This window comes from Chiroxiphia lanceolata, chromosome 1 (assembly GCF_009829145.1).
Source record: "Chiroxiphia lanceolata isolate bChiLan1 chromosome 1, bChiLan1.pri, whole genome shotgun sequence".
Classification (NCBI taxonomy): domain Eukaryota; kingdom Metazoa; phylum Chordata; class Aves; order Passeriformes; family Pipridae; genus Chiroxiphia; species Chiroxiphia lanceolata.
The window spans coordinates 17,104,938-17,123,864 of NC_045637.1; the positions used below are offsets into that span (position 1 = coordinate 17,104,938).

Sequence of the window (18,927 nt, forward strand, 5' to 3'; positions counted from 1 at the left end):
TTTTATTTTGTTCTCCTTATTTTTTGTGGGGTTTTTGGTTTTGTTTGTTTGTTTGTTTTAATAATTATTATTATTTTAGGGCTTCTTTCTCCTTATTTAAAAAACACTGTAGTGGAGGCAAAAAATTAGACATATTTCAGCTTCTCTGCTTGCATAAAAAAGAAATTATTAGTTAGTGTGTTAACAACACAATATTCCATTTTCCACATAAGAACTCCAAAATAGTGCTTCAGTTATTTGCTCAAGAATTCATTCTACTTTTGCTGTATAATCAGATAAAGTGAAAGAAAGGTTTCTTGTAGAGTCTGGAAATACATATGTTTATCATATATATATTCTGTGTTTATTTTCATGTCTTTCTGTTTTCCTTTGCACTCTGAAACAACCCGATACTAGTACTGTTATTATATGCTTAGGCTGTTTGCCATCTTATCAGGGCCAGTGCACATTTTCTATTTCAGATTTGTCAACTTGGCTTTATTTTCTAAAACGCTGGGTCCTTGATGCCTTTTTTTGCCATCTGCTAGCCTTCACAGAGTTACACTGAGTGTCTGATGACATGCCATGGATGTTTTATCACCATTTGCATTCCTGAAAGGTTTTCCAAACACCCACTGTAAAATATATTTTTTGTTTGGTCTATTTCCCATGTTTATAAAAACTGATTTTCCTATTTAATAGACAAAATAGATAGTTACCATCAGAAGCTCCAGTAACATGCTGTCACAGCCATGATTCTGTTTTGCTAATGTCTAAATATAGCAAGATCAGGTGATAAGTGTGAAGTGTTTACCTTCACTGTCTCTTCATCAGAAGTGAGGAGGAAAATTAGTATGGATGTAAGTTATTTACCTGTGGCAACAATAAAGAGATTGGGCAATTGTGGTCCTAGAGTGTCCTATTTCAGCCTATGGTAGTGGATTTGTAAATTTTCAGCTTACAACTAGGCCAAAAATTCTAGAATGCTGGCAGGAGAAATAGTACATAGAAAACAATCATGAGGCTATCCAGACAAGTAAGCATGCTTAAAACAGAAATATAGTGAGTTAGAACAACCAAAGAAACTTAAGGCAAAATAAGGCAGTCTTCATCCTAGAATGAAGGATGAATTTCCATTTCTGATTTATAAGAAAACTGTAATTACATGTATACTTATTTTCAATCAGTGCCCTAGGGAGAGTGATGGCATGCAGTGCCATAACCTCATTATGAAAAATTATTGATCTTTGTGAAAACATTCCACAGTGCTACTAAAATTTCTGAAAAATGCATATATCTCATTGAGACAAATATCTGCTTAGGTACAGGGTAGACAGAAGGTGCATTGTAGACATTCTCTTGATTCACTGTCTGGCTTGCCCTCAAATTAGTTTTGAATGTACAGCTACAAACAGAAAATGATGACATGTCAACATATTCATTCTCAAATATGTAACATTAATAGCAAAGGCAAAAATGAGTATAACTGCCATCATTTACCCACCAATGCGTAGCAGAAATTGCCATAAGTAGAATAAATATCAAGATATAGCAGAAAAAACAGCATGATGTAACAAATTACACAACATCTTTCTCCTGAAGAAATATGTAGATGTTTGAGCACATATTGAAAGGCCAAACTTCTCCCACCTTTACAATTCAACTGCATTAGCAGTTGCTTTGATGTTACAGAAGGAGTAGGAGCAGGTTAAACCTGCTAGTGCAGGTGGGGCAGCATCTCTCAGAAAGCTCCTCCAGCCTGTACCAGGGTCCTTCTCTCATTCTCATTGATGTGGCAGCAGGGTGAGAAGCACAGACACGAGCAATAAATAGGTGAATGACAGTTTATACAGTTAGGAGAAAAGGGATTGATGGTTGTATCAACTGGAATTACAGAAAAGTAGCTGCCACTTGCATATCTCTAAAACTACCTTTCAAGAGCTTTAACATCTGCTAAAGAGAAAATCTTACTGTTAAATACAGGAATGGTGAATACTGGCTTAGATTAAGGTGAGGGCTCAAAGAAACTATGGCTGACACCAATAAAAATTCTGAAAGGACATCGTTTGACTACTTATGGCTGGAAAGGAAGAGATTGTGTTAAATACTTTGGAAGGACTGCTCATATGAAGAACTGCAATCAGTTTTACTAAAACAGTCTATATTATTTGACCTACAGGTGACAGTAACATAGTTCACTGTTTTTCTTTATCCTAAAACATTTCTACAGAATAGTTTTGGTAATGCATATAATTAGGCCAAGAAAAATAAAAGGGATAGATATTTTTAATCTTAACAAAAAAAAATAGAACTCCTCATTTGTCTTATAATATATGCCTTTCTGAGATAATCTATATTCAGAGAACTATGATGTAATAACTTGCTTGGTACTGAATATTAATCACTGTTATTGATATATGATAATTCTAAGGTATGAGACTCTTCATTACTAAAAATAACTCATTAATTTTGTATTTCAAAAGCTCTGCAATGGAAAATCAACCGTTAAACTGTAATGGCGAATTGTGAAGTTATTTTTGCCAGTGTTGTAATGACTAGTTTTTTGTATTTTGCATTAATTCAAGCTGTAATTTAATTTTTGTGTTACTCAATTACCAATTATTTTTATGAAGTTTCTATTGAAACTATGTAAAAACTTGTTCGTATATTGGTACTTGTCATTATCACTTGCATTATAGATATAAATGCGTATCCAATAATTATATACAGGAAAGCATGTCATGCTTCCCTGCAAAAATATTTTAATTAAGTAATTCTTCAGTGGTGAGATCCATTATATGCCATTTTAAATCTCCAACCTTGGCTTCTGGCTCGAGTGATATTGTTTGGCTCTGTCTTTTCTGCTTTCATCTCTACTGACCTTAAGACTTTCACAGTCTCCAAAAAACATGAAAAAACAGCCAAGGAAACTTCATTTCCATTTTCTTGTGTCTTTTAAACACATATTATTTATTAATTGGTTATATTTCTTTTTATATTGTGTAAAAATGACCTGTAGTTCTATCTGAAATTGCTAAATCATTTGAGCAACTACTTTTAAGTCATTTTAAAATCAGAATTTTTAAAAAATTTGGTTTTTTTCCATTTTCCCTCATATGTAACTTTTCTATTCGTCTATTATTATTATTATTATTATTATTATTATTATTATTATTACTATTACTATTACTATTATTTTCTTTGCTTTTTCTAGCTTTATGTGGTGGAGATGTTAGAGGACCTAGTGGAACAATTTTATCACCGGGTTATCCTGATCTATATCCAAATTCATTGAATTGCACATGGACTGTGGATGTTACCCATGGCAAAGGTAAATAAATCCTTTTCTCTACTTCCAACTTGTGTTTTTTTTAATATATAAGTCCAGTATTATGTATTATAGATGTAGACTTAGGTTAGCAGCAAAGCACTTAGAATTGCATTGTTGATTTGTAGTTTCATTTATTTTTGTTGCAGTAGCTCCTAGAATTCCATAAGTGGAGTAGGCCCTTATGCTTCCCACAAAATGGAAAGTCAATAAGAAAGAATTATATAATGACTGATCACAGAAGCTGAAGGCCGGGAGGCTTTCAAGAAAGAGGTGGTTATTTGTTGAAGGTAGATTTCAGAAAAAAGATGTAATACTGATTTTAACTCTTCTCTGAGAGCTTGAAAAACACTTAGGACACAAATGGAAGCTGCTATTTCCAGGTAGCAAAGTTTCCTAGAAACAATATGTCCTAGTTGCTTTCAGGTGAAAGGGTTTGGTAGTAGATGAGAAGAGTTGGGTCATACTTTTAGATTTTTGTTGGTATTTTATTTTAAATATGGGAGTGACTGCATAGTACTCTTGTACTATGCGTGAAAAGAGCTAGAGAGGTATAAGATTTAATGTTACAGAAGGACAAAAATAAAAGGTAGGCACCACAAGAGAACTGAGCATGGAATAAGCTAGTAAGAACACAAAAAGGAGAATTACATTTTAATGCTGCTAAGAATACATGGAAAAGAGTGAAAGGGAGAAGAAGAAAGATGGGTTCAATCCTTAATTTCATCAGTTTTCTCTGTGGGGGCATGAAAAATGTGGCAAAGTATACTGATGACGTATTCCTCTATTTAAGAGTTATTGATGGCATAAAAATAAGACTACTGATACAGAGAATTGTGCTGATCTGTGATCCCCTTATTCCATTTTGTACAAATAGTGTGATAGTTCTTCATCTGGATGTTAAATCACTCTGGTTGTCCCATTTAAAACTCCTTAAAGTGGCAAAGTGTATCTCTCAAAACTATTGCTCCAGCTGTTCCATAGTCTCTCTTACTACCAAGTGATGCCATTGTGTCAGTTTGATTCTAAATATCCACAGTGAAAAAGCATCCTGAAATTACTGATCCTACATCAAATGCTACATTTGCCCTTGTTACCTCTAGGTATGATACGTGGCTTTTAGAGTTACAGGAATATAAGGTACTGTGGATCTTTTGTTCTTCTGGATAAGCAAGAAAGACTTATGGAAAGTGTAAAGAAACTGTTAGATCTGTAGTCATTTAGCTTGCAACCTGTCTGAAAAACCATTGGTTAACCAGCATAAACTTTATATAATCTGAGAATTGAAGACAAGTAGCACAGATGGATAAGAGTTTAGCTTCATGGAGTAATTCATGCCAGAAAATTTTGTGAATTCTGCAGTAAACATGAGCTCAGATTAAGCCACATTTTCCAGGATTCTTTTAAGACATTTTATTAACACTTTGATTTCTCTTAAATTATTACATTTTGTCTGTGATTAGCAGGCAATTCAATATATGGTGAAATGAAATCTGTAGAGTATCAGTGGTATGTTTTACACCATCTATCAGTAGAACAGTTAATTTACCTATCCCCCAACAGTCTGGATTGTAATATTGAGAAGTGACATTTTAGAGTGTTATGTCTTCCTGTCTGCATTTCAGATTTTAAATATTCCCCTTATAAAGAAAGGGGTATGTGAGGCAGAATAAGAAGGAATCTACCTGAGCAAATCTTTTAAAATTCTTCCCAGGAGAAGACACAATCTGTCACACAGCATATATTAATGTGATTAGAATATTTTCTAAAGAAAAATAAATTGTACTGCTACTGCTGGGATATACCTTTGGGTTTTGCTTAGAATGTCATTGCAATGTGGAAAATTGATTGAAACATTCCCTTGAGTTAAATCTTGAGTTTGGTGTTTGAACAATACTCAGTGAAGCTCAGCTGTGACTCACAGGAATTTCATTATTTTGGGTTACTACCATGAAATTTTCTTTGGCATTTCTGATTTTGTTGTGGCAGTATACTTGCATGCATAAAGGAGGCCAAGATTAACTTGGAGTACAATACACAACAAATATGACCTCTCATTCTGTATATATCTCAGGGTTTTTTAAGAGCTCTCTTTTCATGTCGGATCAACACTGATCCTATATAAAAATATGTTAAAACCCCCAGACATTTAAGAGTTTATCAATTCCAAATCTAAATTTATATACATTAGCTCAAAAGATATGCAACCTAATCTCAATTGCAAAATTCTGTGTGTGATTTTTGCCAATTTATTGTCACACAATCTGGGAGAAAAAAAAAGGGTGATCAAAGCAGATGAATGGCTTTGCTCATGTAATTAGTAAATTAAGAATTTTTAAAATCCAGAACAAGTTTTTTTGATAACTTATTTTTTCCTAAGCAGAAAATACAATCAAATATGGTAATTTCTATATCAGTTCTACTAAGTAAGGATGTGTTTTTTGGGATCTGGTGCAGTATGTGATGTGTGTGGAGTTATAAGAAGAGAAGGAGATGTCTACTTCAAAAGGATGAATAGGTCTTCAATCTCTTTAAAAGGTCTCCATAGATAGGTAGAGGTCTCCAAGATCCAAGGGATTTCTCTCATTGCTCCCAGCTGTATGTCCAGCTGATCACAAGACTAAGCATATATTCCAAAGATGCCAATATCTACATACATATGGATGGCTGGTCACACAGACTAACACGGATAGAGACAAGAGTCTTATTGGCACCCACAGAAACACCAACAGCCCTGAAACGGACATGAAAACCACAGGCAACCAAATCCTGTTTCTGCGTTTGGGTCGATGGGAAAAGGAGTTTTCCAGAAGTGACACAGACTCACACACGCACAGGCATGTGCTCCTACAACCTTCCATATCCTGACCCAGGAGCTGGACCCCAGATCCCACTCCTACCAGGTGCTGCCCACTCTGTGACCAATGGCCCTTTTTCCAGCTGACCCCCATCTCATCCTGCTCACCAGGCAATCCATACTAATGTTCACTAGTGGTCACACACATGTTCACACTCTGGACAGAAGACACACTTGCACACTAGTCAGGAACAGAGTTTTAAAGTAATAGAGTACAGGCTACAGTGGTTAGGTGCAGGGATTAGTGAGAGAGGATTAACCCTATCTCTATTTCCACAATTTTTTCTCTCTTAACTAGCATGATCCACACCGTTATCTTCCTTTGGCCCTCAATATGCCACAAAAAGTTTCGCAGTCTCTGACTTCCATTTAAAAAAAAAATCTCATCTTCACTTTTACATAATCTCGCAAATTCCCTGTAATAGTCCACAGTATTCTAATTTTCATGAGACCAAAGTCAATATTCTTTCCCCCATTGTAATTACTTACTAAGTTCTAATTGAAGAACTTTAAGATTACAGTGATACATTTAATTTCTCATCAGTCAGAAACTGAAGAGTTCTAGTCTTTTTTAGTATCTCCACTAAATCCTGCTCACTAAAGCTTACACATGTGTGTATATCATTCATTACTTCACTCATCTCTTGTCTTTGCTTCCTGTACTGAAAGGTCCTTGGCTATGTTCATAAACCAAGTGTCCTTGCATTCCAGATACCCTTACAAGCTGTATTTCTTAGGTGTGATTGAGTTGCATTAATGTAAATATTTAATGCAATTCAGACAACCTAAAGAATACTGTAAAAAAAACCACTATAAGACAATTGTACTGAGAGCTTCTAAAGCTGCATGTGAAGTCATGAGGTTTCTGTGCTTAGATAACTGAGTCAAGCACAGTATATGTAGCTTGGGTTTTGCTTCCCTGTTTGGGCAGCTGTGAGCTGGTGGTAGTGGGAGGAGGGTGCAGTGTTGAGGGTTTTAGGCAGGGGAAATATTCTTTGCTTTTTAATTAAATTATGTCTGATATTAAAAATCTGTTGTACATGAGAGTACCCAAAGATCTTCATCTACCATGTTAATCCACAATCACATGGATGGATCTTACTAAGTATAACATCATCAGATATGTTTGACAGAGCCTGAATCATAGGTTTATAACTGTCATGATAAAACTGAAAATGATATTACACTTGAGGTCTCAGTAATTACTTAAACTAGCTGATGGATTCTCCTGTTTCTTTTTCTTGGCTCTTCTGTGCATTCTACCTGGAGATCATGGTCTGATTCTCAGTTAAAAATGCAAAAGTGATTTAATCGTGTGTCTTGATCTTTAAGTCTCTTTATTGCTATTGTGTTATTATGATATATCTTCCTTTCTAAATGTGTGATTTATGTCTGATAGTTGGCAAAAAATCATACTGTTGACATATACCACATCTTATTAAGAGACCTCCCTTTTTTAGGTGAAAGTGCTGCTGCTACTGTAAGTGCCATTAGAATATAATGTAATATATTTTATAACCTTTCCTTTCACTGCTGCTGTGCAAGGATACTGATGACTGCAAGAAATAAGGTTAATCTTTCCCATTCCACCATAAACAGTTTGTAGTTTTGAGCATACATAGTGCATCATTGGATTTTACACAAAAATTCAAGCATACATCTTTGAATTCTAGAAAACAAACATCCGTATTTGGCAACTAAAGGCAAAAGTGAAAGTGGTGTCAAAACAAAAAGACCTCTTGCAAAGATATTTTAACTCTAAAATCTGGAGAGATACTAATTTTTAGAAAATTTAGATTATCCTAATTTTCTGAACAATACAATAATGAAATGCATGAATTTTAACCTTAACTTAATTACATTGATGTTAATAGGGTGATATGTAAATCTAATTCTACTTTTTCTAATAGGAGTGCAGTTCACCTTCTACACCTTTCACCTGGAGGATCACCATGACTACTTACTGATAACAGAGAATGGCAGTTTCACACAGCCATTAGCCCGTCTGACTGGCTCAGAGCTTCCTTCACCAATCAATGCTGGTCTCTATGGAAATTTCAGGGCTCAATTGCGCTTTATTTCAGATTTTTCAATATCGTATGAAGGATTTAATATTTCTTTCTCTGGTAAGGACATACCTATAATACCTGGCTCCTGAAAAAGTTGGTGGTTTGGGTTGTTTTTTTGGTTGGTTTTTTCTGTATTTTATATAAAGAAAAGAAAGGTTAAAAATTGAAGTGATTTTGGTGAATACGTATACTGAATAGTTAAATTATATAAGCCGTTTCCTAAGCACAATAATTTCAAAGCAAGCAAACCTTTCTGTCTCTGTAGAGGCAGAGGACACATTTCTGCTACACGATAAATAAGATAGTGAGGGGAGGAAACAGAACTAGTCTAATTTCAGCTAGTGAAGTTCCAGATGATCCAAAGTGTCAGTTATTTATGGTTGTGCTGTGCCATTGTTTTAGTTTGTTTTATATACCTGAGATATTTGTGGCTCTTACAAGAATGATAAATAATGTTGTTTTATGTATCTTAAAAACATTGTGAATGTATTAATTTGTCTTACTTTTTGATGTAATATAATTGTCCATTTAACATTCACACATTCATTTTGTTTTAAAACCTAGAGTCTGTGTTAATAGGTGGAAATATAGAGAAATTACTAGACTGCAAGATTACAAATATGACTGGTAGAACACATGTTCTCACTTGTACGAACTGACTTGCTCTCTTGTTTTCAGAGTATAATCTTGAACCTTGTGAAGATCCTGGGATCCCACAATTTGGTAACAGAATAGGATTTAATTTTGGAGTGGGAGATATTCTCACATTCTCCTGTTCTTCAGGATATCGTTTAGAAGGAGCTTCAGAGGTTATTTGTCTTGGTGGTGGACGACGAGTATGGAGTGCACCTCTTCCAAGGTGTGTGGGTACGTGGTCAGCTGCTTTCATTTGCTTGTATGTGTAGTCATTGTCCATGGACTTGCAGATTTACAGCATGGAAAAGCATGGTAATGCACCTCTTACTTTTTGATGTTCTCTCATATCCTCCATATCTCCTTAGTAAAATTTTTTTTAACCTTTTTGTAATATATTTAGTATTATAACTATCAGTGGACTTCATACTCTATGTTGGAAAGCAATTCAAATTGTGGGCACAATGCTTACTCTTCTTATTTTGATTCATAGGTTAGGAAACCTGGGTAAAAATTAAAATCAACATTTACCTGTTCAAATGTCTAATAATTGTTTGTTTGTTTGTTTGTTTGCCAATGCAAGTTTCCAAGTGATACCTGGGTTATAAAATTATGTAAATGTAGTTAGACCACTTAGACCAGATTTATTTCATACAACTAGGTCCTTGTTTAGAAGTACAGTCAACATGTCCTTCCTATACAAGAACCATATCCTCAGAATATCCTTAGAACAGTTCTGGTTTTAAAATTATAGCTAAGAGAACTGAGAGGAAACACTTTCTAATGGTTCCTAGCACTCTCCACTCACTGTAGAGGTAGCCTATTTATGTAGCTTTGACTAGGAGCTTAGCTTTTAATAGCTAGAGAATATTGTTTGAGCTGAATTCTTCCAAAATTATTTACTTTTCAGTTCTGTTGAGAACTGTTAAAACAAGATCTTTAAAAAGTAGAATAGTTACTTAAGCATCTGTATTAGTTTTAATTTATTTGAGTGTATATATTTTGAAATTTGTTAAAGAGTATGTGCTGTATGGAAAGTTTTGCACATGAAAACATCTGTATCACTGTGCATTTGAAATATTTTATTTTGTTCGTACTAAATTGTATGATAGTAAAACATAAGTGTCTTTCAGATGCTCATTGTATAATATCTATGTATTGTTTCTGTGCTTCTTCTTATTAATTTTTAGTTACTGTGTCATAATTTTTGTGTCTAAACTATTTCTATGCTTACCTTGGTATAAGAAAAAATATGAATTTAGCATTTATGTATGCACCTACAGAAGAGAAGCTTTAGAAGCTGAGACAGAGTAATGGATGAATAAAAGTTATTTTTATGTTGGGGTTGATAAATTTGAACCAAAAGAATAATAATGAATGCATGCACAGTCATGAAGAGAGGCTAAATTTCAGTGATATATTTCTGGAAGTGTTAGTATACTGCAAACAAATTGGTAAATTATTAGTAAAGGGGAACTTACACAGCAACATGAATGAAAAAAAAAATGTTATTTAGGTTTAATGGCATAGAAAATAGTGTTTATGTTTGCATGTTGGGTGGGGAGAAGAGAAAACCTATAATGTAGGGAATAAATTATTTTCTAGTTGACGTGTTTTCTCCTTACCTTTGAAAGATAGTCTCGACTAGAATGACTTAATCAACAATTTTACCCCCATAAGTATCAAGCCTTTGTCAATTTTGTGCTTAATTTATATGCTGTAATAATGGTAATAATGGAATCCAAATAAGTAGAGATTAGAAATTCCTGTTGACCCCTTATATTGGATTTAAAGTTTATGTATTGTTATTGTTGCTCATGCTTGGCATTTTCTGTCAAAATGATTAAGGAGCTTGAATGCTTCTGATGTCATCTACATTTTCACATGCACACAACATCAACTGGGAACCAACCACTGCTCATAGTATTTGTGTTCAGCTTGTCAAAACAAGAATAAAATGCAAGAAAGACAGATAAAAGGGAAGAAGTTTGGTGGAAGGCCAGGCATCCCTTTCTGGATACAACAAGGGCCAATGTGCTGAGTCTTGAAACAGAGTAGTCAATCATAATCAATTCTAAACCAAATATTTTACCAGTGAATTAGAAACTGTCTTTCCTTTTCTTATTGAGAAGCTGGATAAATATTTTTTATTTATTAATTAATGTTATAATTATTCATTTTATGAAGTTTTTTTCAAAATATTTTGACTTAAGAAATGAAATTTTGAAATTAAGATTCAATAAATGAAAAAGTAATGTTCAAATAGCAGACAAATTTTTTTTTACTGAATTTTTAAAGCCGAATTCTTAAATGATGGCATTATCTCTATTCCATCAGGCTTGATGTTGTGCTGGAACAATTTTTATATCAAGTATTTTCTAAAAAAGCATAAAGATCTTTCATATTTCTGTCTACCATATGATGATTCAGCACATTCTGGGGTAGATGTCTGTAGTTACTCATGAGCAAGCACTTTTTGGTGATAGCTGAAAACACTGGCGTATTATCCATAATGTTTTGATTCATAAACCTAAAACACCCACTGTATGAGTCATGATGAATTAACTCCAACACAGCCAACAGTACAAACTGTTAATAAATGGATGTATCTAATGATTAAAGAAAAGAGTCGATAATCTTCAAATTGCTTGCTTTGAACTTCTCCATGGACAGTGAAAAAATTTCTCTTTTTGACTCTAAATAATAGATTCTTTAAAAAATTCTTATAGTAAGTATGAATGCTTGTTTGCTTTTGGCTTTTTATAGAAGCAAAATCTATAGTCCTAAGGAATCAAGATTTTCATCAATATGGTAGTGGTTAGACTCCATCTTGTAACATAGAGCAGAGGTCTCATCTTAAGTTTGTGAATAGGGAGTTGTTTTTGTAGAGTTGTAGTGCCTCTGAAATGGTTCTGATGCATTCAGAGTTCAGGTGTCTTTGCCTAGTTATCTTTTTAATTTTCTATGCCATAGTTAGATTACAAGACACTAGTTTGAATTTTCCCGTAACTGTGTTACAGACAAGAAAAAACAAGAGAAATTGTTGATTTCAAGGGAAAAATAATGAAATAGATAAAATTAAACTTTTCTTATAATCAATAATGGAATGGATATGATTAAAGATCTGTTTGAATACTGTCATTCCTTTGTTTCTTGGTTTATTTTCATGCTATATTCAAATGATAACGAAAGACAGTGTTCACACTCAGCACACACTCTGTTTTCTTGGAATTACTTCTCTTTCCAGTGAAATGTAGAAAGTGGTCTCTACTATGACAAAATTTCTTCTGTCTTCATAGCTGCCCAACTGTATCAGGCCTTCTCCTTTGTCCGTCTTTGAGCTGTACAATTTCTTTCCAGTCTAATAAACTGTAACTGGAAGACATTGACTTTAAGGCTTTTTTTTTTTTCTTTTCCTCATACTTACACTTATATTTCTCCTTATCACATTTTCTGTCCATTTTTCTCAGTAGGTCCTAAACAGTCTCTGGTGTTCTGAACTTACAGATTTCCAAGGAACTATGACCCTTGCAAATATAAAAACCAGAAAAACAAACACAGAAAATCTGCAGGCAAATTAATTAATTTCTATAATGTTGGATACTTTTCAGATAATATTTTGCTGGTAAAGATTTTTGCCAAGCTGTTCAGTGATGTAGTTTCTCAAGTTAGGGTACTTTTCAGGGAATATCTGGGGAGGAAAAAAAATATTTTAAAGGTTCTATTGTATGAGAGAAAAAATAAATTCAGTGTTGACTAAAGCACAATTATGCAACCAATGAAGTGAAAGCTCTACATCAGATGCATCTGTAGTAAGTTCCTTAATTAACAGGACAGCTATTAGCTACCCTCTGCACATCTTATTCCATATGCCATTAGAGTCTTGCTGTATAGCTCTATCCATTTCTGTGCATACAAAAAATTTTAGGCAAAGATTGCTTTTAATCTATTTTGTTTGGAAAAATGTCCTTTTACTAGTTTTGAGATTTCTTTTAGTATGAGGAGTGTCTTAGCAGCATGAAGTCTAAGGGCTGTGATATCCACTTATTGGATATCGCAATTGATTCATCTCAGAACAAACTAATCCTAATCTTTCTTCTGTTTGTAAGAAGTAAAATTATTCCTTTAAATATTTCTCCTATCATATCCTAATATGTTGTATGTCTGTTGTATGTTTTCTCTATTTTTTTGTGGTTTGGGATAATTTTTTTTGTGTTGGTCTTTTTTCATAAGATTGTTAGGTTATTTTAAAGAAAAATCATGCACCTTGGTACTTTAAATTGTCCTAATATAGAATATGGTTTTGTTAATACAATTTACCTTGTTAATACTAACACAGAAACTTGTTTGTCATGCTATTTCTTTATTATCCTTTGGTCAAATGCAGTGCAGGAGCATACTGTTTAAAGTGTTTGGGACTCCTCCCCATTTCTTGTCAGCTGGAGCTATTAGATATGAAAAATAATATTATTAATGTATGTAATTCTTTATAAGAAAGGTTTATTTTGTATTTGACCACTGGCCATTTGGCCATTGGTGTAGAACCATCATCTTGCTGTAAAAATATGTGTAGATTTTAAATACAGGATCTTCACAGATCTGGAAATACTGTCTTTCATTATAACATAAATAATGTAGTCATAAAGCAACCAAAGAAGTATTTGCAAAGCATATTGAAAGTAAGTTTAATACACAAACAGCCACACGAATCTTTTGATGTTCAGATAAACTCTGATGTAGTACATATGCTGCAGATACATAATAAGAAATTGCTGTTATTAATTTTTGTCTCTATGAAAGGAAGTCTTGTATTTTTGAACAATATGAAATAAAAGTAATCCCACCATTCCCACTGATTGAAGAAGACAATGTTCTTTTCATTTTCTTCATCAGCATATGGTTCCTTGTACCTAACGCTGTTAATACAAAAACCATCTGGAAAACTTGTGATGGCCTTATAACTCATGCTATTCACAGAAAGAAATCTTCAGTAACAACCTAAGCCTTTCAGGATTTCCATGTTATCCTCCGTTTTGCTATCTTGTTTTGACAAGAGTCTATTTTCCAGTTTGTGCCAGGCATCAGTTGAAAAGGTAGAAATTCTAAAGGCTAACAGCTTTATAAGATACAGTTTGTTGAGCACAGAATTTAGATACAGTGTCTGAAGTAACTGTTGATTTACAGTCTAATACAAAGTTTCTTAAAGATAAAATCCTTTTTAGAATGCTTCCACTTACTTGTCCAGTCAAGCTGTTGCAATACAGAGTCTCCTAACCAAGAGATAAAATCTTTTCAAAACACAGAACTGCTAGATGAAGCTCTTATCTTTTGATTCCAAGGGATTGTATTGAAGAAAATTTCACTCTGGCTGAATTTCAATCTGTAGCAGCACATCATCTTTTTTTTATTGATAATTATTTATGTAGAGAATTGCAATATTCTCCTAATATTTTTTTTTTTTAAAAGCCATTCAATTCATTGAAGCATTGTATCCAAATGGTTAAGTTACCCAATCAGATGCATTTCTTTCCTTGGTTACACTAACAGTGACATTTTACATGATTAGAGAATTTAAATACACTAATAAACAGCAGTTTATTACTCATCTGTGTTATAATGGAAATATGCAGTAAACACACATTCATAGCTAGAAGTGTATTTATTATAAATATCTCACCATATAAGTTTTTACCTTTCATTATTTTTCTTTGAGTTTTTATTTTCCCTTCTAATACTAAAATGATTCTATATTGCTCCCAAAGTTCAGAAACAGTGATTTAATTCAATCTTACTGTTACATCCTTGTACTTTATGTAAGGTTGATTAAAAGTCTTTGGGAAAACATAACTGAATGTGAAATATTTTTTCCATTTTTTTTTTTCCTATAAGAGTGTGTAGCATAGGTTCTAAGTTTCAGCTGAAGCAAGTGGATTTTTGTAAAAACTCAAAACGTTGTAGTTAAAACAACATAAATTTCATCTCTGTTGAACAGGGAATGCTACTAAAATGAAATATTAAGGCAGTAATAATATATTTGTAATTTCTGGTAATAGCTCTAAGTATGTTTTAAAGGATGGTTACAGACTCTCTGCTCCTCTGTAAATTTTCCCTTACTCTGAAATAAGGTTTTGTTACTTCTTTTCTTCCTTCTGTGTTTCCCTCTTTACACATTTTCCCTTAATTTTTTACTGGTTTGCCTCTCTTTTTATCTGTCACTCACTGTAATGCCTGCTAAAATTATTTTTCCAAACACTTTAAATCACGTATGTTTAATATTTGAATTTATTTTAAACTTAAGGAATTGGTTAACATTATTTTTTCCTAACACTTTTTTACTCAGTACATAATTGCATATAGAAAAGTTATGGTCTCTTTCTATTGGTGCTCTAGTATTAACATCAAAGAATAGAAAGAAACTGTAGGTTACATGAAGTTCCATGTGATTTTAGACAGCCTGTTCATGTTTATAGATAGAAGTGGAGATTGACAGTTAGAACTATCAATGGTATAGTTTGGGAGGTCTTATAATACTAATTGTGTATCTTACCAGTTTGATTCAGCACTTATTCAGAAATATACTCCTGGGGGGTTTTTGTATGTGTGTGTGTGTTTGATTCTTTGTAGTTAGTTGTTTTGTTGTGGTTTTTTAAGTCATAATTTGCTCTGACAGGAGGCAAGAAGAAAAGCTGGGAACTAACTGTTGATTTTGTCAGAATTCCTCTGAGAAGTGTACGAAGGAGCCACTGTCGTAGGCTGCACTGTGTGCTTCCATGGAACTGTGGGGATAGAACTGAATGCTATGGGAGAAATTCTATTGTACTGTGGTTTTCAAGACTGTTGTTGCTTAACTAGCTTTCTTGTCTGCTGACACAAGGGTTGCAATCATACAAAGAGTCACAGAATAGTTTGGGTTGGAAGGGACCTTTGAATATCATGTAGTGCATCCCTTTGCCATGGGTAGGAATATTTTTCACTAGATCAGGTTGCTCAAAGCCTCATCCAGTCTGACTTTGAACACTTCCAGGGACAGGGTATCCACGACTTGAAACACCATACTCTGTCTCTAAATTTAGAAAATTCAAATCAGATTGATAAATATTATGACATGAAAAAATTCCTTGTTTGTAACAAAATCTAGCATGATTCTGAAATATTAGTTAAAAATCTCCTAACAGTTAGCTCTCTACTGGGATCAGATTTTAAAAAACTGCTTTGAATTATAGTTCTGATATAACCTAGGGTTGTTGGATCAACTTAATACCATAATTACTTTATGCCTTTTGACTCTTATATCTCTTTGTAACTGGAAAAGATATCTCACAAACTTGAAATTACATTCATCTTACTCATTCATGTTATAATTCAGAGTGACCTATGCATCTTCAGAGTAAGCAAATACCCATTTATTTGAGAATGAAATAAAAGGATAGATGTGATCATGTGGACTAGGAGGTTTTCCGCTTCTGCCTAGAGTACGTGTATCCAACTATTCTAAGAGAAAGTAATGAATTATTTGAGTACTTGTTCTGTATTGCTGAATTAAACACAGTCATCAAACATTTGTTCTGCTTTGATCTGTACCTGGTTTGGCTTTCTGCACGTTTGCTTTAGCAATACAGAAAGCATAGTTAATTAAGTTGTTTGTTTGTTTTTTTTTTTTTGTCATTTGTGGTACAAAATTCATATAAAAAGATATATATTTCAATATACTGAATGTTGCTAAAACAAGTCTGGGATGGGAATTATAATAATATTAATAAAAAATAAAAGGTTTTAGAATACACACCATCGTTTGTTTAAGCATCTTTTCAAATCATTAAAAGTACCACATAGTTTTGCACAACAAAGTGTCTTATTTGTGTAATTATAAACTAATGAAATTCCTGGGTTAAAATAACTGAAGTGCATTCTAATAAGACTGGGTAAAATAAATGGCAAGAATATTGAAATGATTCTGAAAACAAACATAAACCCCAAAAATTTAGTGTTACAGTTAAATTTAAAATTAATTTCAGTCTGTTAAAAAGAGAGGAAATACTCCTGTGCTTGCACTATATTGCCACATATCAAGACTAAATAAAAAGTGAAGGAAAGAACTGTAATAGTTTCTCAGTGCTTATTAAAATACCTGGTACAAAATACCTGCTACTTAATTGCCAAAATCTTGAATTATAAGGTTTACTTTTTGGAATAATATCAGTATTACTTGGGAATACTTTTTTATTTTTATTTTTAAATCTTAAATCTATTTGATTTGTTTGGGTTTTTTTCCCGCAAAGTTATGTTTTTCTACTTCTTTATTCTTGTAATAATTTTTTTTCTATATTTGTCTGATAGAAATAACATAACTATTTTTCAACTGTATCATTGACTATGTTAGTTATTTTAATAAATTACTATTAGAGACAAAAAAAATCTCTTTTTTCATTAATCTATGTGAAAATATATGTATCTGCATGTATGTATATTTATGCACGTGCATGTATATATAAATAAATATGCATATAAATTTCTAGAATTCTTTTATTTTCATTTAATTTGCAAGTCTTCATGAATTTCTGTGTTGGAGAACTTAAATATATTTTCTCCATAATAAAATTCAAGAAAGATCCTTTAAAACATTAAAATTATGAAATGTGCACTGTTATGATTTTAAGTTTTCATGTTTTTTAACATGCATTTATTAAAGTGTTGAAATAGAAATATTCTTACAGCCTCCAATCACTATCATGGTCATATACTTAGAACTACATTTTGGATATTAATAAATGTTATTAATTTTGAACCAGGTCACATTAACATTACCATTATCAACATTACAAAAATATTTATGTGTTTTATTAAAATATGGCTTAACGTTTTCTTTTAATTGCAGCTGAATGTGGAGCGTCCACAACAAATAATGAAGGAATCTTATTGTCTCCCAATTATCCTCTTAACTATGAAAACAACCATGAATGTATTTATAGCATTCAGGTACAAGCAGGGAAAGGAATCAATATTTCTGCCAGAACATTTCACTTAGCCCAAGGAGATGTTCTTAAGGTATGTAATCATGTAACGTATCTTGTAGTTCCTCATAGCACTGAAATTTATCTGTGATAGTACAGTATCAGGTAAGTTGATATTAAGCATCTCTTAGAAAATATGTTTCTCAACTGGTTCTATTTTTAAAAAGTTAAAAATTAGACAACCTGAGGTGTCTTAATAATCTGTTTCTTAAAAAATCATTTTCTGACCACAGATAATTAAAGAGATGTAAATCATAAACCTGATGTTGCCTTAATGTGTATTTGTATTCTATTTTTAGTGTTTAATATTAATCAATAACATCTTTTGATTTGTTTACTTGCTCAGTATCTTCATAACTTCAGCTGTGATCTAAACATAACAAATATAACACCCAGTACTTTAATTTAACACAGGCTCCATTTTGTACATGAGGTTTACACTTTAAATGCCTCTAATCTTGAGTAATGTCCTGTGAAATGGTAAGCACAGCAATTACATGTGAATAGAATTTTCACACTGAAAAAAGAAACAACAGAGGGAAAAACATGGTACTAGAGCCTACCAGAGTTTTATAGAGTGATTTCACCTTATAAATTCAGTAGCTTTTTCAGTAGATTTGTTCATGGATTTTATAACTACACTCCAAAAAGTATATTTCCAGATGCATATATTGCTTAACCAACTACACATTTAAAGATTATGTTGATCAGGGTGAGTCCCTTTTTAGCACATACCATCTGCAATAGCACACCAATGCAATAAAATATCCATAAAGCAATTAAATAATTGTCTGATTGTTCAAATATAAATCAAATGGTTAAAAAAAGAGAAGTATTATGTTCTTCTTAAAACACAAGCAAAGAAAAATAAACCTAAGGCTACTAGGTACCCAGAATGCACAGGTATGTTTATTTTATCTTGAACTCACTGCTTACTTCAGAAGCAAGTAGATACCTTTTAATTGTTACATTAATCAATACAGAAAGATTTAATTCAAAAGTTACATAATATTTATTAATATATAGTTATATTAATACTATAAAATTATT

The 18,927-nt window shown here is 32.7% G+C and overlaps 1 protein-coding gene across 1 annotated transcript in view; it reads left to right on the forward strand.

Annotated features, from left to right (window-relative positions):
* CSMD3 (CUB and Sushi multiple domains 3) overlaps positions 1-18,927 on the forward strand; it is a 605,915-nt gene that overhangs the window by 375,735 nt on the left and 211,253 nt on the right. The window contains 4 exon segments of the mRNA XM_032696902.1: positions 3,194-3,310; positions 8,075-8,290; positions 8,912-9,100; positions 17,742-17,911. Coding sequence (XP_032552793.1) covers positions 3,194-3,310; positions 8,075-8,290; positions 8,912-9,100; positions 17,742-17,911 — 692 coding nt within the window.